The sequence below is a fragment of the Caloenas nicobarica genome, chromosome 1 (genome assembly GCF_036013445.1).
Source record: "Caloenas nicobarica isolate bCalNic1 chromosome 1, bCalNic1.hap1, whole genome shotgun sequence".
Lineage (NCBI taxonomy): Eukaryota > Metazoa > Chordata > Aves > Columbiformes > Columbidae > Caloenas > Caloenas nicobarica.
This window is the reverse complement of record NC_088245.1, coordinates 158,101,833-158,128,351: the sequence shown is the minus strand read 5'-3', so window position 1 is coordinate 158,128,351 and position 26,519 is coordinate 158,101,833. Positions and strand designations below refer to the sequence as shown.

General features: G+C 36.4%; 1 protein-coding gene across 4 annotated transcripts in view; it reads right to left on the bottom strand.

Annotated features, from left to right (window-relative positions):
• Nucleotides 1-26,519, bottom strand: part of FGF14 (fibroblast growth factor 14) — a 412,364-nt gene that overhangs the window by 76,777 nt on the left and 309,068 nt on the right. For 3 of the 4 annotated variants that reach the window (XM_065644038.1, XM_065644063.1, XM_065644046.1), the window contains 2 exons: nucleotides 25,368-25,478; nucleotides 16,786-16,889 (listed from right to left, as the gene is read on the bottom strand). In XM_065644038.1, coding sequence (XP_065500110.1) covers nucleotides 16,786-16,889; nucleotides 25,368-25,478 — 215 coding nt within the window. The remainder of the gene's footprint in view (nucleotides 1-16,785; nucleotides 16,890-25,367; nucleotides 25,479-26,519) is intronic. The other variant, XM_065644055.1, reaches the window with a different exon arrangement.

Below are 26,519 nucleotides of genomic sequence, written 5' to 3'. Positions count from 1 at the left end.
TCTGATGTTTCATTACCTTGTTAGCAATTTGTTAATTAAAGTAGAGAAGAAAAAAAGAAAACACACATATAAGATAGGTGCTGTACTCCTCTTTGAATGTTTGAGGTTTTTTGATGTTTGGGGCTTAGTTTGGTTGTTTGGCTTGGGTGTTTTTTTGTTTTGTTTTTGTTTGGTTGGTTTTTGCTTGTTTGTTTTGTTTTTGTTTGTTTTTCCAAAAGACAGACCTTCTCTTTCACTTTCTTAGTACTGGCATGACTAGCAGGTCTGTTTTAGAACAAATGTTCATCCTGCCTTCTAGACCTCTAGACCACTAATTTTAAAAACACAATCCACAAAACATCTGAAGCTGGTCTTCAAAGTGAAAAGGGTAGCTGATGCAAAATATATTTTCATATATTACGTTCCCTGGCATGCAGCATTTGAAAATATAGAAAGCAGGAAAAATAACCCAAACAGATTAATTGTATAGGGCTTCAAGTAATGATGTTGAGAAGCATTCTTTAAGCCCAAAGTAAATGCAATCATATAATACATTCTGTACATGGTGTGCGACACTTAAACACATTCAAGGAGCTGTATTAAGCTCCCCAGGGCCATAAGCTCTGACAAGTGAGAAGACAGGTCTCTTGAGGTCTCATGCTAACAACTAGCTTTAGATGTTACCTAATTTCTTACCATCTTAAAAAAAAAATAGTTTAATGCTAAGGTAATGCTTTGGTGTCATATTAGCTTCATTGTACAAATTAGATATAAACCCATTTTAATATAAAGAAATGGAAACAAAGGAGTACTTTCAGTTTCAACCTAAGATCTTTCATTACTATGATACTTTTAAGAACAGAAACACTAAGTACATCTCATCAAAAAGAAAGAACCTTTTCCAATTCTATTGACATAACTCCTTTCAAGTGTAAAAACTTTACAAGTGATATCATTTAGTTAAGTAGAGGGCTGTATAAAAATAAAGCTATTTTTCTAAGTAGTATTACATTTCAAATCACATATGATGCTATTATAAAGGGGCCCAACCTAATAGCAGCATTAACAGGACTGTGGCCTGCAGTGCTTATCATTTCATTGCATTTCACTTAATTGTTACCCAATAAACATGGATTTTATAGTTTTTAAACTGTGGGATTTTGAAATAACTATGGATTGTTTGATTTATTAGCTCAGTCCATCATCTGAAACGATTACTTATGTTTAATCTTATCAATATTACTTTTATTTTACTATTCTCCATTGCAGAAGTTAAACCTAGAAGAGAACACAGTCATTTTTAGCAACATTTTTCCAAGAAGCAGCAAAACATACCAAAAGTTCTATCTTAGCTCCTAGTACTGTTGCTTTGACTTATTGTGGCACAGCTGGGAGATTTCCACTGTCAGGACCAAAGTAGCCAAATCAGGTTGTGAAAGTGAGGTTTTATGTGTGTAGTGATAAGGTGGCTCTGTTAAAAATTCCCCTGGGAGAAATTACGTATTAGTACCAGTATTCAGGTAATCCAGTTAGTTAACAAAACAGGCTTGAGGTAAAAAACAGTCACCAGAAATAGAAGCGGGGGGAGGGAAATAATCAAAAGAGCTTATTTTAGATTGCTACTTTGAACATGAGGTTTTAGCCCATGGCAAACAAACCATATGAAAAAAAACATACTTGTTTTCTCACTGTTCTGCCACTCCATTCTTAATTTTTTAAAAAATTATAAAGAGAGGACTTTTACAGAATTTACTTGAGACATTTCTGGAGACAACACATGGATGAACAATGCAAGTTTGCCATGGTTTAGTGGTAGAAATTAGGATATTCCACATTGCAATCTACATGTAGGCTTGCTGCAAAAACAATTCAAAGTTTTGTTGAGTTCGTCCTGCCATAAAGTCATCTCAAATCATTTTAATCTAGGTCAATCATTTTAGCAGATGTTTTCCAGGCGAGAGACGGCATTGTGACTACATTCAAACCACACATTATGGTGCTACGATGAATTTATTATGACTTTTAAATTCAAGAAAACAATGAGAAATTCGGGTACCTGCTTTCTAACCCTGTCAGAGCCCAGCTTAAAAACGGTCCAAAGAAAGGGGGTCTGTACAGACAAGCGTCTTCTGTTACATGTTCACATAACTCAAATCTTTGCTATATTCTTAACATACACTGCTGTTACCATGGTCAGCTATACTCTTCTAAATTAAACAACTTCCTATTTTTTTTTTAATTATCTTTTTAAAAGAAAGCAAGAATACTTACTGGCATTCTTGCACAGCATACATGGAAGTTAGAAAAGTCACATTCATTCCTGGATATTGAGTCATTTGGAATCCCCAAGCGGAAGCCATTAACAAAATAAGAAGTTTCTGTCACCAAATCGTGGGTATTTGTTGGCACTTAGACTCTGGTTTCACAAAGTTTCTTTTCATGGGAGCAGCAGAGTTCCCCCCTCACTGAGGCTACTCGAAAGTAGAAAACTGTTGATGTGTGTGAGAAATTCTCAGCATATTTGTTTATTAGCATAGGATTAACATTTTAACAACCTCTCCTAGAAAAACCTGCCTTCTTGTCAATCTTTCAACACTGATGTTTAGAATGCATATGCCAAAGAAAAATATGTTAATGAAAATATTTGCTTATTTTTACGTTTACTTGTTTTACCTATTCATACTATAGAATAAACAAAGGGGTGTCTTTATTTATGTATATATATTTAGATATATATATATTTTACAGCTGGAAGTAGATATTTACTTCAGAATAAAGGAACAACATGTCACCTTAATAAGGGCTTATCCAGCAGAGCTTGCTTTCCAGGTCACTCCAATCACAGAGCGATATCAATTTGACATTAACAGAAAGATACTTCTAACAATCTTAAGCAAGAGCTAGAGAACCCCCTGCTGTCTACCAGTGAAGGGAATTGAGGTGGAAACCTTTAGAAAAAGCAGCAGGCCGTGAAAAGCCAAATAAAATTCCTTCTTCCATCCAGAGATAAAGGAAAAGAGTTCAGCACTACTTTAACAAATAGGACTCGACAAAAAAAAAGAGAGAAAATAGATGCGGGCATTTTTCAGCATTTGTTGCTTTGCTGAATGGAATAATGCGAATAAGAAAAAAGGTTGTTTCTTCTTTTTGGAGAAAACAACATCACATATGCAGAAACATATTTACTGAACTTATGAAGCCCTTTTCTTTTACAAAAATACCACCCAGACTGATTAGAAACTACCAACAGATGGTAATAACTAAGAAGGCAAAACAACTATCTAATTTTCTCTGATTTTTTATAGTTACTGTTGTATACTTTTGAATGCAATCCTTCTTGATATGATTATCAACACTTTCCTTTTATTGATAGAAGCACAAAAGAAATACCCTGAATCTGCAAAATACACAGGTTCAGCTCTTGTAAGAACAGATAACATGTTAAAAGATAATACATTTGTTCTAAAAACAGTTTTTTGGTTTGGGTTTTTTTACTTTAATGTCTGTGATCGAATTGCATCTTTATGTATGATTTACACTACTTTTATTCATGTGGAGGGGGGAATATACTAATGCTCTTTTACACATATAAGCAATAGCAGCATTATTAAATTACTTTGTATTTATGTTATTTTCTTGTGATTTTCTAGAATTTTCACTAAAACTTCCAGGAAGATTTTAGCATTGTTCCCAAGCCTAAATAAGAACTCAATTCAAGATCTTGAAAATATTGCTGAAGAACTATTTCTGGAAATAAAGTCAATTTTTAACCTGGATAATTTCAAAGTGTTTCTTTCAAAATATTTTAAATTTTCAGTTCATATCTTAAATGAAAATATTTTAATTTTCACAAGCTGTCAGATTTAATTTTTGTCCTGCAAAACTGTTAGCCAGCAACAAGATTTTCTAGAATTTGCTACTAATTTTGCACTACTCTAGTTAAATTCCATTAATGTAGACAACAAACAATATTTATTAGGTTAAGTAGTGTCTTTCATTTTACCTTGTATATGGTGCAATAAGATGTTTAAAAAAAAAACAAACCACAGTTATTTTGCTGACTCGGGTGATGTTTGAGCACAGTCAACTTTCCTCTGCTCCCATTAACACCCAGGAACTGGTGTCATGAACGGCTACAGTATCACAGCTGTTATTCATCATTCCTTTATTCAGTAATACTGTAAGATAACACAGTTACACTCTTGGACTTCCTTTGTGACTTTTCAGTTAAACAACGCATCAATGTTTTCTTTACATTTCCATGACTTACGATTCATTCCACAAACCTGCCCAAGAAACTTCTACCACTGTAGGCTCACACAAAAATACATATACTGAACTCATGAGGATAACAAGGTTAAAGTGCATCTATTTTTAAGACCAGGTCTGCAGAACTCCATGCTGTGTATCTGAGTTTGGTGTTTCTACAGACGATCGAAACTGAACATATCTCTTCATGGCTAACAAAATCTGTGATCTGTCAGAACAAAAGGACACATCATGTGAACTTTGTACCTTGTCTGCATCTGACATGGCCAGTGCCCCCACATTTCCTATCGGGGTAATTCCAACAATTTCAACTGAGGTTATTTTTACTTTGAGTAGCTTCAGGCAAAATTTACTAGTGACACTATTTTCATATGATTGGTAGAGTTTGAAGTGAACCTACAATGATCTACATGTGAATCATCTAATCCTTATCCTTTCTTCTGCCTCCTTCTTTCTCAAAGCCATACTTGCACATCCAAAGCCTTGAGATGGACAGAGAAGTTTAGACACTATCTCACTGTTCCTCATGTGCCATCTATATAGCTCTCATTTCCACATACTAATCTTTGAAAATCAAAAATCAGCTGATCTATCTTCTACTTTAATCATGTCAATTGAAGAAAAGTGGCTTTCACAGTTCTGAGTAGGATAGCGCAGGGCAGGATGCTGTCAACTGTCAAAGACGCAGTGAAATTTCTGTAAGTATTAAGGGGAAATATCAATTTTTTCTCTCATTCTGTTTTCAAAGGCTATTCTTCAGCCACCTTCAATGCTCAAATGAATGCTAAGTGGGTGATAGAATTGCTTCAGCTGAAGCTTCTGAAGTTGTCACTTCCAATGCCTGAAAGGCCGATTCCTTCATCTCCTTTGCTGCTGGTGCCAATAGATACTCGAAAATGAAGAGACAAGGGCACACTGCTGATCTTCAAATGTCAAGAAGAAAATAGTCAACTCAGTCCCCCTCACAAAGAACATAAGTGTTGAAAAAGAATATTAAATGCTGCCTCTTGCTATCTTACCCTAAGCCTTAAAAGAAGCTCTCCAGAAAACAGAAGGGGAAAAAAAGCACAAGGTATGCAGGTTGAAATTAAACATACTTTTTACTAACAGCATTCAGATGTTGAATTAAACAGAGGGATTCTCCCTGCTATACTTTGTTTAAGATGAAGCTACATTCTTAAGAGGAGAATGTTGCTTACACTTACCCAAATCCTGGTGCCTACTCAAGTATAGCCCAATAGATCCAGATCCCACTCGAATGAATGAAAAAATTCCTACCAAATTGAAAAATTATTTTACGACATTATAAAAAGAAAAGTAATTATTGTGAAAGTATGAAATTACAACTGCAACTGAGTTCTGAGAGAATACATTCGTCAGTGCTTCTCAATTATATTGTACTTTTTTGTCTGACTGGTTTATTCTCATGTTTTTTTCAGTAACATGCCCCTTGCTCTTTTTTCCCTTGGCAGGGAATATCTGAACAAATTCTAGGACAAAGAAAAAAATGCCATCAAGGATTGCAGAATGTGGTTAACCATAGACAAGTCTATTTTTTAATTAAAATTTTATAAAAATTAAACTCTTAGTTTTTTAAATAAAGTCATACTTGGCTAATAATGTAAAACTGGTGGGACAAACAATAGCAATAATTAGCAAATAGACAAAAAAACCCAAAACCTTATATTTCTACCTTCTCTTAACACCTTCTAAGCTACTTTTAAGAGTAGATCTTTTCATAATATTATTCTCTTTCCTGATGATCTGGACTGTGCCTGTTTTGGCCTGTAGCCTGAATGGCAATGTGACAGGGTACAACTGCTTAGGGGACATCAGTCACAACACGGAAGTCAGATGCTGGCCAAGAGGGACATGAAAAAGAGAACATATCATGCTTTTGAAGTGTTGGCTATATTTTGTTTTGCGCCTGTGGTATAAAACCTTTTCCCTATCTTTTTAAAATTCACCAGCTGTTAGGCAATTCTGCAATAAGCAAACAATTCCATGGTGAATTAGGCAATCACATCTCTTTTGTGGAAAACTCTAGGTCTTTAGCTATGTTCTGTGGAATCGCAAAATACTGGTATTACATTGTCACGTTGAAACACTTTGTTTTCATCTTTGCAGTTGCAATGACACTAAAGATTAAATAATATAAATGTCTGACAATGCTGAAAAATTTTTATCGTCCTGTCAATAAGTCAAAGTTATCCACGACATGAGTTGCTGTTAGAAAAAGAAATCCACAGGTGCACAGGAGGAATTAAGTATTCAGCTTTTTGTTTCACTTACTCAAAATACAGGGTTTTCCTGCAGATCCTGCATATTAAGCCCAGGGGTTCATGTTTTTCTAGGTAGTGGCATCATGTCACTTTTTATTATAAAATGTTTAGCGACAAAATATCAGGAGAACAGAATGTAGAGAACAGTCACCACTGAATTCAAGCACAATGGAGTGAGTCATCTACTCACCCCTACTCCAGTGCTTTTAGTGCAGGATTCAAGTTTGACTGCTGATTTTCTACAGATTTATGATTCCTTTCGGGACACCCTCAGGGAGAGACAGTATGTCCCCAAGGCTGTATTTGTAGTCTGCTGAAAACCAAGAATCCTTGTCAAGTCAACAGGAATCAGTCAAGAGACCTTCTCATCTGACAGCAAATAGAATATGTTGAATAAACATTGCAGGATAAACCTTGTATTTTAACCCTTGTGACAGGGATTTTTGAAAGTGTTCAGTTATGCCAACCCTGATACCTATGAGATCTGCAATTGTAATTAGCAACAGAATCAGGCCAACACTTGTTATTTCCGAGAACTTATGAGCACACCAATATCCAGATAGCATCTCGCAAATTTGAAACTGGAACTTTTTTCTGATTAACAGTGCATGTGACTACACTAAGCTATGGGCAGAAAAGGCCTCACCATTGCTAGGTGGTGTACTGATGCCACAAGATAGCTCATGCTTGGTCAAGTAACAAGACAGATGAACCTCATACAAGTAACCTCATACATTCCTCCCAGAGGTCTGTATCTGCCTTTCTCCACTTACGACCTCTCGGGGAGCCGAACAGTTTACCAAATGAGGGAAAGACAACAAGGCAGGAAGGAGTCATACTCAACAAAGAAAAATGTCAAAAGCAGGTTGTAAGGTCTATGATATTTGTCTGAGTACATATGATCACAGGTTAGCCATGGAAATATCCTAGGGATCATTGTATGGGAAAGCTGCCAGCAGCAAAAGTGGAAGATTGAGGAATTTGACATGAGAAACCAAGAGGCGGATGAAGACTTGATATTTGCTACAACTATGTACAAGAAGTTACTGGATGCTTGCTTTCCTAGATGGTTTTGTAGAAACAGACACCTAAAAATCAGTCCTAACACATTATATTGTAAGTGAACTCTGATCAGCAAATAACTACAAATTTAGCTAAAGAGAAAAAAAGTAATCTTGAGTTACCCTTTCAGAGGTTTATTCCCACAGGAATGAGAAGACTTCAGAGATGATCCTAGCTGTTTATGTGGATGTATTCACACACAGCCTGACACAGCTCTGCAAAGGTGCATGCTGCATCTGGTCTTTGGCCACAGAAGATCCACGACGGAAAGCTGCTGGAAGCAGTCCCCATCCCCTGCACTACACACACATAAGACAGGGTTCCCTGAACACCCCAGCACATCCCCCAGATTCAGAGGCTCTGCCAACAAGCAAGAGACCAGGGTAAGGGGTCATTAGTCAGGACGTGCAGAATCAGCATTTCTATGGGTCTGCCCAGATGGTCAAGCTTCCATGCAGGATCCAGCCCACGGCTAAAGCTGCTTCACCAAGGAGGAAGAAACTGAAGCATTCTAAATTTTTCCACAGGGGTACTTGGCATATGGGAAGATTACAGGGGCTGTAAATTTATCACTGACTATAATTCACCAATCTTAACTACATACTTGCCTATTCAAGTGAAAAAATGAATGTGCTGCAATTAGAAAATAAATATATATAATAGTAATGTAAAACTAGACCAAAAAAAAAAATCAAGAATAATATTAAACCTGTTTTGTTCCAAAAATGCAATGGATATTACTTATAAATCAGTCATTAACATATATAACATTGATACAGAAGACATCTATGGCTATTGTATTGCAAACGACACTTTCATTTTACAGCAATGGTGAAGACCGCTATGGCTTTTTTCAATGTTTGGTATTTATAGAAACAAATCTTTTATACAAAGCCCTATTTTGTAAGGTTGCACAATGCAGTAACCTGTTAAAGATATCATCCTTATTTTGCAGCTCAATCTTAAGGACCAAACATTCTACAGAACTGTGTTTCAATGACAAAATGATAAATTAATACTCATATACTTGAGTCCACATCATCTTATTATAGGATAGGTAGATTGCCTTGCCAAGCTCCCTGAAGTTATAGGATGTGCATAATTGTCCTTAAGTAAATATGTAAATAAAACGTTTTCCTTTTTTGTGTTAGTATTATGGGGTATAAATTGAATATTCTGATACAGTTAGTTAAAAGTTTGAGAGAAATTATTAAAAATTAACAAAATATGCATTTTAGTGTTTCATTTCTGTGAGATAATACTGAACTTTTCTTGCATAATGAAAGCAGATTTTTACTTGACTAAAGCCATTCTTCAGCTCAGCAGAAATTATTTTTGAAAACAGACTTTATATTTAAAAGCTCATAGTTAATTTCTGCTCATCTGTCTTGGTATCTAGGCATATATCTTTTGGAAATACCCCGAATAACAGAAGCTGCTATGCATCTACAGCATCGATAGACAGTACCATGTGTCTAATTGTTGTTGTTCTAGCCCACACATGGTTAATTTTTGTTTCTTACCTAGAAAACTTGAAAACAGAGTGAGAAGTTGTCTTTACATCATAAGGACCCAATTTATTATGAACAGGATTAAAACTTACCATAAAATCCAACTACAATTGTCTTCAATATTTTTAATATTCATTAACCAGTAATGGAAAGAATCAGTAGGATTTTGTTTTGGAAATATGTTTTTGATAATTGTCTAAAATTTGAAAGATTATCAATCTTTGTTAGCTACTTTTCATACTTTTATGCAATGGATGAGCAAGATTAAATAGCAATGAAAATTAGAACTTTCAGACATGATCCTTTTACTTGTGAAATGACAATTACCAGGAAAGTAAAAGAGTAGAAGACAAGAGGGGTATTGGAAGACTTTACAATGCACAGTGAGACAGCATTCGACATTTAGGATTACAAACAACACCAAACATCTAAGAACAACAAAGCTGGGAATAAAGAAACATCCAGAAAAGTGTAGTTGTATTTATGCAACAAAACAAACACTGGCCAAAAATACAGGGAGGTTACCATGAGAGTCAGAAATGCCAGAAGCAGAGATTTGACAGACTAGATTAAGCTGCTGGTCCATCAAGCCTGTGCTCAGCCTTTGGCTGTGACTGTCGTCCAACGGTTCAGAGGCAAACCTCCTTCAGCACATCTACAGTAAGTCACGCCGTACATTGAGGAAAGCGTTCCTCTTGATCCCTGTGGCAATCATCTTACTTCCTGAAGCATGAGATTAGATCACTTCATTTTAGCATACCTACCTACAGTTACTCGTCCTTGTCATACAATTATTAGTTGAAAAAATATCCAACTGCAGCTGCTGACTCTGTGATCTTTTATGCTTTGATGAGAAATTTGGAAGAGTAGTTTTTTTAACCCTGATGCATTTACGTACATTTCTGTAATCTTAGGGGGAGATAACACATACATCAGGAGATTTTTTGCATGTACATATAAGAGATAAGCATCAGAAAGGAAAACAGATATTTTAAGCAAATATGAAAGTGTTTCTTACAGACAAAAAATTTAAACTAAGTCTTGTCAAGGATACTGTGGACATTAGTGAACCAAACAGGACACTCATATTTGGTTTAAGTGGCAAAAAGCATCAGTGCAAGTTTTGAGTCAAATTCTGTTATTAACTCCAGTATAGCATTTAGATGGCAGGAGGCTGGATCAGCTGCCACAGATGAAGAAACCACGCTAAAATACTGTGTAGTATTCATTACCTTTTTGTATATTCAAAGTAGTGCATTTCTTTAACTAGCATTGTTTATGAACTATAGTTCAAATAGTAGCTATTTCGGCATGTGATAATAATAAATGCAAACATCAGACTCAAACAATGGTGATATCATCATAAACATTTCTACAATGATATCATCCTAGAGTTTGACAATTATATTCTGCTCAACTGTGCTATTTTCCCACTTTCTTAAATCTCTGCTTATCAGAGTCTTCTCATGTCAGCCTCATTCCATTCACCTCTTCCCTTCACCCTTCTCTTCTGCCCTATCAAATTCCCACGTGTCTGTGCATGCCTCCTTTTTCCCTTAACTTGTGTGTGAAAACTGGCTTCAGCATATCCAATAAAAAATGTACTAAAAACCTAACCCACTGAAAAAAATCACGGACTTAGTACATTTTTATATCCCTTTTCTGCTATACTCTGTAGCAGGGACATCTGGCACTATTTTGTACAATACAGCAGGCCTATGTTATCAGTCGTTCCCTAAGTGCCACCACAGAATAAATAAATACATTAGCAATTTTCTGTATTTATTTTTGGCAGGCAACTTGAGAGACAAATTATCTACCTCCAAACACAGATATAAATAAGTATAAACCATGCAGATGTTTTCCTCCTCCCTGTCAGTGTATTTCAACTACTTCTGGAACATGCTGAACTTGTTTACCTTTTGAGCAATGCAGCCCAACTTACAGAGGAAAACAGCCCTGGAATGTGTGATTTACTTCCCTCTCAAACAAACTGTTGCTATATGAAGCAAATATCTGTCACCTTCTAACCAATACCAAATTGAATAAAAGATAACAGGCTATGCAAAGCAGGTATTCATACATAAGAAAGCACTTCACTGGTAAGCCTTTTGAATTAGCTAACGGAGCTTGCATAAGGTCCGTGCATTTACACTCTCAAAAATACCACTGTTAACTAGTTTTCAAAAGACTTTATCAGAAGCTATGTTTTTCAAATAATTAATTTCACCCATTTTTCTCTCTCCAAAGTGTGCTAAGGCCCTATCCCTGTCTTAGTAAAGTTTATGCTGGGAGATAAGAGCATGGGAGCAAGTGGAGACGCTAAAGCATAAATCTGATGTAAGAAAGAAAATCATGTTTCCTATTGATCACAATATTATTAAAGGAGACACTCCACTGTGATGTGTTTATATTCGCGAAACCACAGATTCCTCAAGAGCAACAAGCTTTACCATATTCTACTATTCAGTATACTTCTGACTCTTTTGCAGGCTGTACTGTCTGTGCTCCTATATTCTTCCTTGAGGCTGATTTTTTTTCTCTTGAGACAGGTCAATTATGTGGGCTTAAAGAAGTGAAGGAAATACCAGCACTGGGAAGCTGCTGAAATGTCAGGAGAAACCCTCAAAGGCTTTTCTGTCAGGTAAGAGTCGCCAGAGCAATATAACAAATACACTTCCCATCACAGATGTTGATGTTCTCTCTCATTCATGAAGGCTGTGACACAGACTGACACTGTCACAGAAACACAACCCGATCAACACCCTTCCAACACCTTCAAAACTGTACCGTGGCAGATGAAACACAAACCCACATCTTACACGAAGATTATTCTGTAAATGGTAGCATGCCATCCCTAATTCTGAAATACTTTCTAAAGAGCTGATAAGACCTCCCAGAAATGCAGCCTTGTCTCTCCATTATTCTCTACGCACTCCTAGCGAGGTTCCCACTGCCCCACGTCCAGACAAGGAGCTCTGGAGCTGCAGCACACAACTCCAGCCACACACCACGCTGAGGTGACCAGGCAGCTCAGACTTGGTCCTGCAAGCTCAGTCATCTTTTAAAGCATCTCTGTAGCTCAACAGCCTTACTAAGAAACCACGCGGTGGGTTGCTATGACTTTAATATCTGCTGCTGATGATACCACCGGTGTAGTCTTCTCCTTCTGGTTTTGTCCACATCTTAGCTCTCAGTGAAAACTGACAGAAGAAATGGCTAAAAAAAGAAGTACAAAGAAGAAAGCACAAGCAGGTAAAGATGTTTTAGAGTGAAGAATTTTTTCTTTTCCACATTTTAGTTTTTCCCTTTTTTCTTATTCTGATAGCCACCCTGCTCAACTGCTCCAAGAATGAAAAAAACCCAACCCAGTAGACCAGATATAGCAACTAACTCTTGAGAGAAATTCATTGATATAATCCAAGAAGACTCTCGTATCCTCACCTTAGGAAAACAGGAATCATAAAATGGACTAATATAAGTTTTACCTCTGAGTTCATCCTGTTATGGTAGTAGAAAATCGTAGAAGCAAAACAAAAGCTTCTGCCATGTCCTGCATTGCCATACTCCTGCTGCAGGCAATACCTGTTCCCCATGGAGAATCCCTGTGGCTGTGCTCGTTTTTCCAGTGCATGGAGCCAGTTTCACTCCTTTTGATTTCGACAAGATCAACCCTGGAAATAAAACCTTATTTTGCCCACCCTTTCCAAAGACAAGATGGGAGTAGGGCATATTTTTGGACTTCAACATATAAAGTCCATAACCATTACATCAAAAACCTTGCTGGTAATTGAGATGGTTCTTTGCAGAAAAATCCAGCTCCTCCAACTAGCTTTCACAGTGATGTAGTCAGTCCTAAATACCGAATTATTCACAACTTCCTTAAGCCATCTAAAATAAATTTCAACTCAGTTTTATAGTTATCGTTGCTCACTAACATACACATAAAATTGGGAAGCTGTAACTAAATAAATATATCCCAATTGTGGCCGGAAATATATGGATATACATACATAAGTATGGGTATACATACACACATAGAAATAAAGTCGGATGCAATAAACCAAAACTTTTAAAAGGGTGAGCTTCATGGATAGCTTTTAAGTGGAGTAACCCTTAAAAATGCAAGGAAAAAAACTGAACACAAAAAGTTTCTTGTTCTCCTATTTTGTATGATAGAAAATAACAAATCATGGTATTTCAATAATTACTTTAAATACATTGAAATATAAGGTTATAATTTTGAAAAGATATTTTCTCTCAGGAGTTCTGCAAAGCTCTGTCAAACTCAAAAGATTTTGCTTCTCCTTTATTTGACAAGGCTTTGATGGTATGTATCAGGGACCCTGATGTGACTGATCCCCAAAGAACAGAATACAAACCTCAATTGCTGCAGCAGGCAAAATAGGTATGAAAAGCTCATAAGACTGATTTTTCTACATGATTTGCTATCTTTCTGTTTGTGTTCCAAGAAAGAAATGCTGCCATAACACTCTTATATTTCTGCACTTTTTTTCATAGTTCTAGTTTTGTGAATTAGCTGAATAAACCCTAAATATGGCAGAAAAATAGGAAAAAAACCCCACGAGACTCTCAAATTGACACAACCAACCATTAAATAAAAGTTGTGGATTTTTTTTTTAAAAACAACAAAACAACAAAGCAAGAAAACAATGCAAATCTGCATTTGATAACCTATATGCAAAACTGGTCTGTCACTGTAACTTCATTTTCCTCTTACCAAATACTTCATATCAGAGAAAGCAGGTTCATACATAATACCCTTCTTGTGAGTGCTGTTGCTTAATTAGTCAACATCATGTGAAACTTATGATAAAAATAATTGAATTGGGGCCTTCAGTCTCTGAAGAAAGGCATCAACAGGTAGAATATTCTCACAAGCTATGGTTTCATATACTGTGAATAGAAAAAGTGACACTGTGGTATTGTGCAGAGAAGGACTATACAGGACTTCATTCTCAACTAAGACTGTAAATCTTACTTAGTCACTACTGCATGCTTTCATTTTTTAAAAAATGTTTCTAAAAATTGGTAATATATTTAGATATATGTAAATTTTAACTACCATTCCTACTGTGTGTGGCACTTTTTTTCAAGGATGACAGCTGGTGTACAAAACTTAGAAATCATTTTTCTCCCATCCGCCCCTAAATACACAAGGGAAAAACATATATGACATGTAATATACAATTTTGGCATTGCAGGTGCAGCAGATACACAACAGTGACAAAGAGTCAAAGAAAACCACCAACAAGACAGTAATAGAAAGCGATTGGTTAAAAATATTTTTCTACAAATGACAGTATTTAAAATATTCTGCACAGGGTATTTCTTCATCTTGATCCTCAGGGAGAAGATAGACTTCTCTCTGATGCTTTGTCTTCTTATTTTCAGATGCATTAGTGTCTAAGCTGAAAGCAGGCTATTGCTAAGACAAAAATATATTGTCAATGTTTTCAATACATTAATATGAAACAATAGAAGCTGTATCACAGCTCCAATGTTTTAAAATCACTACCTTTAAATTTGCATTAGATTACTAAATATTACAATTGTTCAACTTGATGAAAGAGTAAGTTTAAAATAATTTCGTAGGCATATCAAAACTAAAGGCTTCCACGCGGTTTTCTAATGTGCCACATTTCTTTATCACTTAATGAACCACTCATCTTTCACTCTCCACATGAGGAAGAGTAAGGAGTACATTCCAAAGACATTTGTTTCCTTACCAGTGACAGATTAAAATACTCTCCAAAGAAAATTTTAAGTGAAATACCCTCAAAACATAACATTCACAGAACAAAACCCATAAGTGCTTAACAAGTCACCAGTAACCACAGAAATATATGAAGTCCGAAAATCTTGCTATTAGTGGCAATGAAGAATATGCAATCCTGCAAAACATTAAACATGTGGATTACATTTTACTTTTACATAATTCTTTATTTTTATCCAATAGACTGATCACAACCTAAGTAATCTGTGTTGCTCAAAAAGAAGATGTAAGAACAAAGCAATTCAGATTCCCACTGGCATGACAGAAATATCTTGTTATACCTGAGGATGTTCTAAGGGTCACGTTCACATCTATTCAAAGTTGGGATCCAGCCACTTCTTCTTATCTTGCCTTGTACTTTCCACTGCTTTCCCTTTCCCAGATGACACCATTCATTCAACTTGGACCATTTGCAGAAGAATACATAAAACCAGTGGCTGCCAGAATTTGCTCATGCAGAGTCCCTCCCTGTGCAGAATCTCTTGCCAGGAAGCTGGTACCTTTTCTGAAATTTGTATTGCTTTCTGAAGGTCTGAGAACTCACTTCAGAAGCAGCGCTGGGCAACAATGTACTCTTAACTGTACCAACACATACCGTTCATGCCATCATATTGAAATGAACTCCTCATGTGAAGTGATGTAACTAGGAAGTCAGGAATTAATTTTCTCTAATAGATACAGTGTTTTTTCTTCTGGTTTTCTTCCTTCTGACAGCAAATATTACATTTTTTTCCTGTGATAGAATTTTTTTATTTTAAACAGAAAAAAATTAAATATTTTAGATCACACTGCTGGAGTTTCCAGCAGACATTTTATGAGGAAGAATTTTCTCTTTGTCTTGACATTGACATTCAAGATTAGTTCCATTTTTTCTTCCTAATTATCTTTTCCAAGGCAATTGTATATTTGAAACAAACAGAATACTTTCCCTCAGGGCATCAGAAACTTAATCTGTCCAATTTCTTTTCAATGGACATTGAAAACAAAGCAGTGCATTATAACTCAATAGGGAATTAAGAACTATGTGACGTAAAAATGGAAAAAAGCACTATGTAAATAAATTCAACAGAGACAGCAACAGAAATACAGTAATAAAAAATCCTTTAAGCCACCTTGTTAATACCTGACAGAACTGTCTGCTCATATTAAAGTCTGTTTGCCTTTCAAGGGAGGTTAAGACACTAAATTTACACAAAACTGAGAATTTTTATATTCACAACAACACATTGAGTGATTAGCATTAAATCATTCGGAATACTTTAAACAATCTGAGGACTTTCCGATCACTTTATCCAGCAGTCTTCTTTGTGAGTCAAAATATTTTTCATAAACTTTGATCATTCTACAAAGATATAGTCCCTCACAGGACTCTTTTATTTTCCTGATATCTGAAATAAAAAGATCAATGATGCTAGGCATACAATTACAAGACTATGGTGATAAATTCTAAGGCTGTTAATGACTTTTTAGATGGAACTTACACTTGTAAGTCTTGTCAATAAAAGTAACTGCTGGGGCAGCTTTTGGATTCTAATCAACAAGTCACTAAGAAAACAGGTTTTTATGTAAAAATTCTGGATAATTTAATTGAAAATAATAATCTTTGTGGTGTATTGCACTTTACCACTATAGCCTACCAGAAAAAGAGCTCTCCAGAATGGTTTTTTAGGACTGCTAACATGCAGACTTTCAAACATAGTACACAGTAATTTCTACTGTATCCCATTTATAGACATACCACACAAATACATGGGTACATAAGTGTAATATATGTATATACATATATAGACAATATAGAACTCCTTAAACATGAACATACATTTCATTCCTGCGTAGATTTCAACCTCAGCTGTGCCTCTGAAACAGAGTTCAGAAAGGTACTTACTGATGTGTAGAGGAAACCTTCTCCATTTAGGGCTATATACAACCCAGTCTTTACACCCTGGATAGCAACAACTCGAAGTCCCACTGGTATAAGGTTGAATAACGCTGTGAAGAAAAAACATTACCAGATATGAATATGCTGTGGTTATTGCAATAATCTAATAAACATCATTAGTAAAAAAGAAAGAAAACTACGCTGTCTATTTTTTTTTTAATTTTAAAATTAAATTAATTCAGAAAATCTTGCTTCTGTTAAAGTTAATCCTTAAAATTAAAGTGAAAGCAATAAGTCCTGCAATAGTTCAATGTTTGGCACAAGTGCTAACTAGCAAACACAAAGCACAGCAGACTGGACTGTAATCATTTATGCAGCACTGCGGACATGAGTATCTCAGGCAATCTGAAAAGAATTAAAGAGCCCAACAGTTCCTTCATCAATGTAGACTAATCATAAGGGTAATATTTGTGAGATATCCTAGATAAAACATAGTGCTCTGATTCTGACAAGTAGCTTTTTTATTTTCTTGGGCATTTTTATGGTTTTGGATTAAGATGTGCTATCACTGAAGCTTGCTTTCTAGGGGTCTCTGATTTAAAATTAAAAAAAATCTATAATTTGCTTTTGTGAATGATGTATTTGATACAAGCAGTAATACACAGGCCTCAGGTAATGGCAGAGGTTTATCCTAGTTCAGAAAAGCACTGAAATATGTACTTGACTCTAAATGTACATAAATCCTATTAAGCTGAATATAGAACATGTTTAAAGACTGAAATTCTGGGAAACAAACGAACAAAACCAGATAACAGCAGATACCCTAGTACTGGTATATACCTTTGTTATAACAAAACCAGCCACAGCTTTGATTAGTGTCTGAAAAAGACCAGTGTGAAGAGTGGGAGTTTACCAGCCTGACAGCAGAACAACAAAAGAAAGAGTGATATAAGTAGGAGACACAGATCAATTCTTCTTCTAAAATTATGCCAGCACACACCTGTAATAAGTTTACTGACTCATACTAGGAAATCAGATGCAAAGCATCCATCAGGTGGTCTTGGAATAAAAGATCTGGATGAGCCAGAGTTCATGCTAAGTGTATTTCCACTGTGGATGATTCAAGGATTCACAAGTCCTTGGATGAAAACCAAAAACGCAGCTTGTGTGTTCGATATAGGCATGGAGGACTACGGTTCCACCAAGCCAAGTCTCAGGAACACAGTAACATCTGCAGCGAGTTCCTCAAAATTTAGGAAGGATGTTCACAGGTGTGATCAGAATGTGTGCCCTATGAGGTTATGTGTAATCAGAATGCCAGGGGTAAAGCCCAAATTAATAGAGGAAGGATAATGTAATTGCAGTAGATAAGTACACTTTCTCAAGCTGTGAAAACTCTTGGCTGGTCAAAAGACACAAAGCCACAGACAATTTATGACTGGATGATCAAATCTTTATAACTGAGAAAAAACATAGGTTGACTACTACAACTTCAAGACAGAAGTAGATGGAAAAAAACCCCAAATGAACCTTTCCTTCAACACTGAAATGCAGAAAAAGAATATGTAACATAAGGTCTTTTTAGGAATGTACAAAGTCAGTATAAAGCTGGGAACTGTTATAGCAGAGCATTTTCTACAGCTGTAGAGAGAAAAATATATTCAAAAGAGCTCTGGAAGAACAGAAAGCAAATGTATGGGCTTACAAGTTAGAATAGAAGAAATTACATCAGATGAGAATTAGCACAAATATATAGCATTTTCATTTCTGTGGTTTCCAAAAGTCTCCATCATGCTAGGATCTTACTGGGCTGTTCACTAGAGAAATAGTGGGTACAGACTCTAATCTGAGTGGGTTTCCTCTCTAATCTATACAAAATAAGTGTAAATCAGTGAAATATGGCACTCACAGACAAGATATCCCAAGAGTATATAGGATAAACACTGCACGACTTGAGGGCTTTCAAATGTGCAATATTAATTTGAAAGTTAAAAAAAACCCCAGTCAGCCATTACTCTCGAATGCAACAATGTCAAAGCCAGCAAAAACACTATTGTGGGTGGTAGAGGGGTAGACTGTCATAGTAAAACTCTGTTTCAGATGGCAATTAAGCAAGGGTTTTTTTCTAGAAGGAATTCCAGGAGGAATTCTGGATATGAACACCCTGCTGGAGGGAGGGCAGTAACAATTGAGAGGACACCGGGAAGGAAAAACAAACAATACTTGTATAAAGAAAAGAGGTGAACACAAAAGAAAATTCAGCCATGGAAAACTGCTGATGAAAACTCCAAATCGTAGTGGTTCGGTCAAAATTTCTGGAACATAGATATCATTTGCTGTATTACCAATAAAAATAAAGCAGCAAAGCTAGGAAAAAAACCAACCTCGACTGAAGAAGAATTAGAGGCTTGTAACATGGCAGTGTTTTATTCAACCTATAAAATTACTAGAGCAGCTTATAGTTGCTGGTGAATTTAGAAAGCATCTTTTACTGCCACCAAGTTTTAATTGGAGATTGTCAGAGCTCCTGTAATTAGTCTAAGATCATAAAATTTTAGAGTGTGATCTGAAATGCTGTAATTCTTCACATACAGAATATTCAGTAACTTCCACAAAAATCTTCCAAACTTGAGTGCAACTAGAGAGGCCAGTCTACGCTCAATTATTGATTGATAAATGTTCAGCAATGTGCTTCATACTGAGGTCAGCAAAACATGCACCAGTAAGGCACCGCATGTGGTTTTTACGTGTTCTGAAGCTGGACAAAGGAAAAGCAATTTTTCCAAACCTGGCTGTGCAGTACTCTAATGAGCAGGACTTCTGTGCCCAATTGCACATTTCAAACCTTGCTAGGTGTCACCTGTCCTATCCCCCACTCCAGCAAGAATCTGCCTTGAGAAAAGCAGAAAGCCTTCCAGAGTTTTCTGGCATTTCAGGAGTGCACAGCCAAAGCTATGCTCGTACTCGAGGGGTGTGCGAAAAAGAACCACGCTTCCAGATTCTCTCTATCTTTAAGACACTGATCCAAAACCAAGTAGGCAGTGAGATCCCTGAACATCTTTATATACCTAAACCCAGCCTGGTGAGTCCACAGATGAGTTGAGAGAGGGAGCACGCTAGAACAGCCCAGGAAACAATTCTGCCTGGTGCTCGGTGCTCCCATGCTGTCTGCTTAAGTATAAAGCCTGGCAAATTGAACTGTAAATAGGACGTGGGAACATCAGGGAAATCAAGTGACCCAATCGACAAAACCGTTGTGAGTGAAACCCTTCCTCCTTGTCAGCGCTGAGCCTGTGCATGCTCCCTTCAAGCTGCTTTGTATGCTGGCTAAACCATGACTGCAAAGCAAATGGTTTCTCTTCTTTCTCCTAAGCCTGAAAGCCTACTCCCACCACACAAAAGATCAGAAAATGGGGATGGGGGGCACTTAACAGGAAGAACTGGCATGAAAAAAGTTATTGTTTTAGGTGTCGTGGAGGGGATTTGCAGGAACAAATAGGAGTTGGATTCTAATTCTCCAAAAGTTTTAGCCATGGTTAAAGTTCAATTTTTGCTAAGTAATAACTCCTTCCTTGAGCAAAACACAAAGCCACAACATTTCTTTTTCCTCTTTTTTTTTTTTAATGTAATACCATCACAGTCTATTAACTTGAAATCTGAAATGCCTGAAATCAGATATTTTCCTATCCTTGTGAAAGTCTATTTAGGTATGACTAACTTGCAGCTACAAGAAAATTGCCATTACAGATCACTGTTTTTCTCAAGAAGCTTGCGAGAGACCAATTGCTTAAGGCTTATAAACTTGATGTCTGTTCTGCCTGTGCACTGCCCTGGTGTCAGTTGACAAAAGTTCCCACAGCACAAAATCTGCAATCAGATCAAGGCAACTATTTAATTTATTTCCATCTGTAGGCCTACAGGCAAAAATGACGACTCCATCAGAACATCGTTTAGATTGGTGATGAGTGCAGGGAGGTTGGTATTCAGAGATCCGTCCATCCATTTCTTACAGAGCAAACCCATTCTACTTGCCTGATGTTACACAAGACTTAATTAAAATGTACTTTTTAGTGTGGCTGAATGTGGCCTCCATTGATCCTATCATACTGCCTAAGATTATACTGATGGGAGAAACAGGCTTACGTAACTCCCAAAGGTGATGTAAATAGATGACTAAATGCCTGTGTAATTCTTTGAAGACAAACTACAATAAAAACCAGTGCAAAAATCCAACTGCAAGTATTTCAGTTCTGTAATCCAAATTTAACACTCAGTAATCCAAATTTAACAGCATTGCATGTGTTGTTTTTTGATCTTCATGTGCTTTATTTCTGTCTAATTATCTCCTTTACCTTAGAAGGGCACCGTGAAGATTATTTTATTAATATCTTCAAACCAAAATATGATAGTGGTAGGTACTTTAGAAAGACATTTAAAAGATAATACTTCCATATTCAACTTGGAAGATATAAAGAGAGCATTAGGAGCATGCATTAAAAGATTAAAATAAAAGAATGTTAAATGGTTGCATGGTTTCTTGAACAGTAACTCTACCAGGTATCAAGTGCCATGAAGGAAGTAAAGCATGATGCTGCATAATTAAGCTAGAGATGTGCATTGCACAGCCATATCTAACTTGCTTGGGTAATGTTAACTTTGGCATTTATTGGTTTATGAAATAAAGCTACAATCAGAATTGCCTCTTTCCCAAATCAATTAGTCTTCCAATTAAACCTACCCTGCATTCATGAGCCAAAAGTCTGAAGACCGATCAAAGCCTGAAAATTAGTCGTTTTGGGTGGGGAGGAGGACAGGAGGGGAATGTAAGGCTTGTTACTACAAGCACAACATGGAAATCTCTTCTATTTCTTTACAGTTTCTGTGTAGTAGCTTGTTTTTCCTAATTCTTAGTGATGAGGCCCATGGACAACACTGAGGCAAGTTCCATTCACATCAAATAATGCTGACAACTGCTGTAAATAAATAAATCCAGGAAAAATTGAGCTGGAGAGGGACAACTACACTGAGCAGGACCTCAGTAACCAAGCCTACAGCTTTAACCACGGTCATTCCTGCTTTCAATACAAGCAAGCTAATAAAACAAACCAGAAACTGTAAGGCATTAGACGAAGGAAAAAGAGAAAAACAGCTAAAAGAACTAGTACAATGTAATAAAACATCTTTCCACATGTCATTGAAAGTTTGGCAAAAAAAATACACTGTGCACACAAGATGGTTTAAGCTAACCACCTTGGTCTGGTGATGTGATTTAAGGAAACTCAGCACCATTAACCAATAGGTGCATTAAGTCATACTATGTCACAAAACATCACTGACTAAGAAAAGTTATAAAAAGAGATTACAACAATGAACAGAAATCCATCAGTCTATTTAGGTTGGATTCTAATAGCATGGCCACCAACATGAGCGGATGAAAGTACGTTCAGGGATGCAATTACAAGCAGTCACATCTTTCTTCCTTTTTCATTCAAGGGTTTGTGCACAACAATACATTAAAAATCTTGCCATCTCTCTCTGCAGACTCTAGTCTTTATTCAAGCTTAAGGCAAGCCAGGACAATGTCTTGCACAATAGCAGCTGACCCAAACTACTGGTAAAACTTATTTTGACTTCAGATAAAAGCAAGAAGTCACATTAAAGAGACTACAGATAAACTTCAAAGACAAGAAATGGGTGCAAACAGAACCACTCAAACTTGAACAGGCTGCATCTTAATCTTAATTTGCACTACCTTTCTATAACACTGTGACTTCAATAGTGTGTAACATGTTTACTGACACACATATGAGTACAAAATGATACCTGCATTTTGAAGGAATTTTAACTTCAAACACTCGTCCAACTGCTTGACACAGAATAAATTGCAACCACACAAAAGTACCAGCATAACTAAGCTTCAAATAGTTTCCTTGCTGGAGACACAAATGAAACCTCTTCTCTGTCCTTCGCTACATGCTCACTCTGGCTTCTCCAACACCCGGCTACTCAGATGGTCAGTGCATGAGGAGGACACTTCACAGGCTTCAGGGACAGTGAATAGTGGAGAAGACAGCTGGAAGGCTGGCAGAGATGCACGCCCTTTGGCAGTCTGCATTTCCTCCATTTTTAAGAAACACACTTCAAATGGAAGTCATCCTCGCTATCAAGGTAAGTATAACATCTGTTCTGTTGACAGCTAATATATGTCTACCTCTTCACCCGCTGGGCAACTTAAATAGGCAGCCTGCAAGCTCCATGGTCAGAAGCAGAATTTTCACCCTCTGGCAGCTGCCAAAATTTATTTACCGGTAAGCCTCAGACAGAAATTATCACGATAAGGAGCTCACAGAATAAAAGATCAAAGTACTCAGAATTCTACCCACGAGAAAATTATTGTTTTAAAGTAAAAGGTAAAAGGAAAAACAAAATATGCTGTGATAAAGAAAAGTAATAGGAAACAAAAGTTCATCAGGAAATGGAAATAAACAGAGTGGAAAGGGAAAAGAACTGAGGAGATACACTGACAGAACAAAAGAAATAGACTCATATTCATATATTCATGAATATACCAAATGGTTCAATCTTTTCAGCTCTTAATATAGTGTTGATACATATATACTAGCAAAATTTAAGGTGGAGATTTTATGCTTTCCTGGAAAACACATTAATTTTATATCCTTACGGTCTAAACTGTCTTTATTAACAATATTGTAAAATTGGACAAGTGAACAAATAGTGAATCACACCAGTTAAAGAAAAACCCCTTTATGGAAAGAACTCATTTTAGCCTAAAAATCATGTTGAAATAAACCACAATTTTGTCTAACAATATTTATCCCAAAAATGCAATACTGCTATCTGGTATTTGGTTGAGTTTGGACAAGTTTTATGTTTCAAAATATTTATAATATAGAATATGCATTCTGCATTTTGGAACAACGGGAATAAGAGAGATAGGTAGACAGATGGAAATCCAGAAAGGCAGGGAAGAAGAGAGAGAAAGGGAAAATGGCACAGTAAGCAGAAAAAAAAAAAAAAAATTTGTAAAGCTGACAACAGCAAAAAGAGGAAAATAAGGGGAAAATAAGGTACTATAGTCTAGTTTTGCAGATTCAAAATCTATAGAGTTCTAAGATTAAAACAAACAAACAAACCAAACAACAACAACAAAACAAACAGAACAACCACAGAAATAACATTAAAACATTCCAAAATTGTTGCAGTCATACACACTTCCTCACTGAAGCTGAAAATAAGAGAGACATGGGCAGAGGGAAAAGGAGAGGGAAGAGAGATTTATGCTTGCATGCTAAGATACATTTCTTGGACTTCATATAGGCAAAACTTCTATAAAAAGCAATAACCATCTTGTCTGTACAAGGTCTTAGTATCTAGTCCAGTACAGAAGTGGGCATGAGACATGGACACACTGAGGGAAGGAAAGAAACAAGGAATGGGGGAGGGAGAAAAACACTTTGAAAACAAGCAGAGAAATACACATCAAAATAGATTAATAATTTTTTTTCTCAATTCTAAAAAAATAGAACAATAAAAGATGACCATGCTATCTGTTGATGAAATGTGTTAAAAAACACAGCCATGCATTAAGAGATAAAAGAGGTACCTAACTAAAGTAAAGCAGAAACCTCAAATCCCTTAATTTCTATAACCTAATTCCAACACTGTTGAGGAAACTAAAGGCTCATTTGTATATGCATAATAAGAAGATAAGTCTTTTGTATTAAAAATGCTTAAAATAGACCTCAGGATCACACAGAAATACATTACTTAAATATGTCATTATCATTAGAATAAACAAACCATAAATGTTCTCTGCTAAACAGAAAATTAAAAATCAACTCTCTCTAGAGTGAGAATAGGTTTGCTTAGTTAACATTTGCAGGTGAGGTTATCGAACATATATATGCTCATTGAATGACAATACGTGGCAGTATCATAGGACAAGAACACCAAAGCAGTGACCCACATGGCCTTTCAAGACCACTTTTATTTGAAGTATTTTTGAAAACTGCCACTGTTGCAGTCCATACACTGGCAGAAATTCTCTTTAAACCATTGGAACTCTTGCTGGTATAGGGACTGTAGGATCTTTAGCCCCAATTCAGCAAGGAATTTCAGCATGTGTTTTAAGCAGGACTTTGACAGTTAGATATACACTTATTTGCTTTGCTGAATCAGGGCCTATATGATCAGATTTTTCAAGAATTTTTTTTTTTACCTCTTTTGTCTTTTAATTTGAAGATTAAAAATTGTATGTTAAACAAATAGCTTTTATAAAAATATTTTAATATAATTTTACCATTTTTATAAAATTAATGGAAGACAACCATTGGCCTAAATATCTCACCCCTGAGGTCCATTGGCACTTACGCCTTCCCCTTCAAGAGGTAACACATTTAGGCCAACATCCTGCATGAGCCATGCTGGCGGTCATTAGGCTTCGAATGGACAGAACCCTCCTCCTTTCAACAAAACACATTCAGAAACCCTCCAAAGGCATTAACACTGTGTCTGCGCGATGCAATCTGTGTGTGCAATTAAGACATTCCCCTGGGGCAGTCACTTACTAGAATTACTGCTGTCATCCTTGGTTCCATCGAGACTTCCATCGGGGTGCATTTGCAAGTAGTAGCCTTGCCTGCAATATAACCTGGTCACTATACCCTTGAGCTGGGGATCTGAAAGACAAACATATTTTGTCACTAGCCTCAAAACTTTTTCCAAGAGTTATCCCTGCTTCTCTCACTGTAGGAGGAAGTTTGGTGAAGTAGCATTGCTGTCTTAAAAGTAAGTACTACAACAGGATGGGTCCTGATGGAGAAAAATCTCACCACAGAGTATTATTACACCAGTTGCATGTCCTGTTCTCTGCTTCCAACATCCTTCATTACAATTAACACAGGTAAAATACAGAAAAAAAAAGAACATCCCAGACACCCATAGTCACAAGATTTAAACCAGATTAAGCCCTGCAAAAAAATTCTAGACTTCAGCAACAAGTATAGAGCCTTACAGAAACTAACAAAACTTTTAAAAAACCCTACTCGTTTCATACATGTTAGTAACTTACTATACTTCACATAACTTTTAAGGATACTTGGAGGAAAAGGTCTATCTCCTTTCACTCTCTGGTGTAATATTTTGTAACCATCCCACCTGAAGAGTTCCCAAAGTATTTTACCAGTCTAGAAGCAGGTACAATTCACCTGTCCTCCCCTACCCCCCCAGAGAATAACATCCATAGTCAGGGCAAGACACACCTCCTTCAACAGAGGAAAATACCTGAAAAAACCCTTAGCAAGCCAAAAGTATATGGGAAATTCGGGTAGCTGAACAGTTAAGATACCCTGTTTAATACTCTGCATTTATGAAAATTGCCAGGAATTGGGCAGGGCCTGCCAAGCCACAACTTTATGATACATCTCAAGGACGGTGCCTTACCAAATCACAAATTAAGCAGCTGCAGAACTGGTTCAGTGCTGAGGAAGAGGACAACCCATCTTAAAAAATATCAACAGCACTACCTCTCTGTGATATTGGTAGTAATATTGTTAAACATCAACTATTAGGCCTAACTCCAGGCAGCCACTACATAAACTTGTGGGGATGCTGGCATTGAAAGCATCTACGTTGTATCAAGCTTAGCTCCGCAGTAATGAACTAAGATCATAAAGACTTTGAGATACACACGTAATAAAAGGAACAGGTGAACTTCTAAG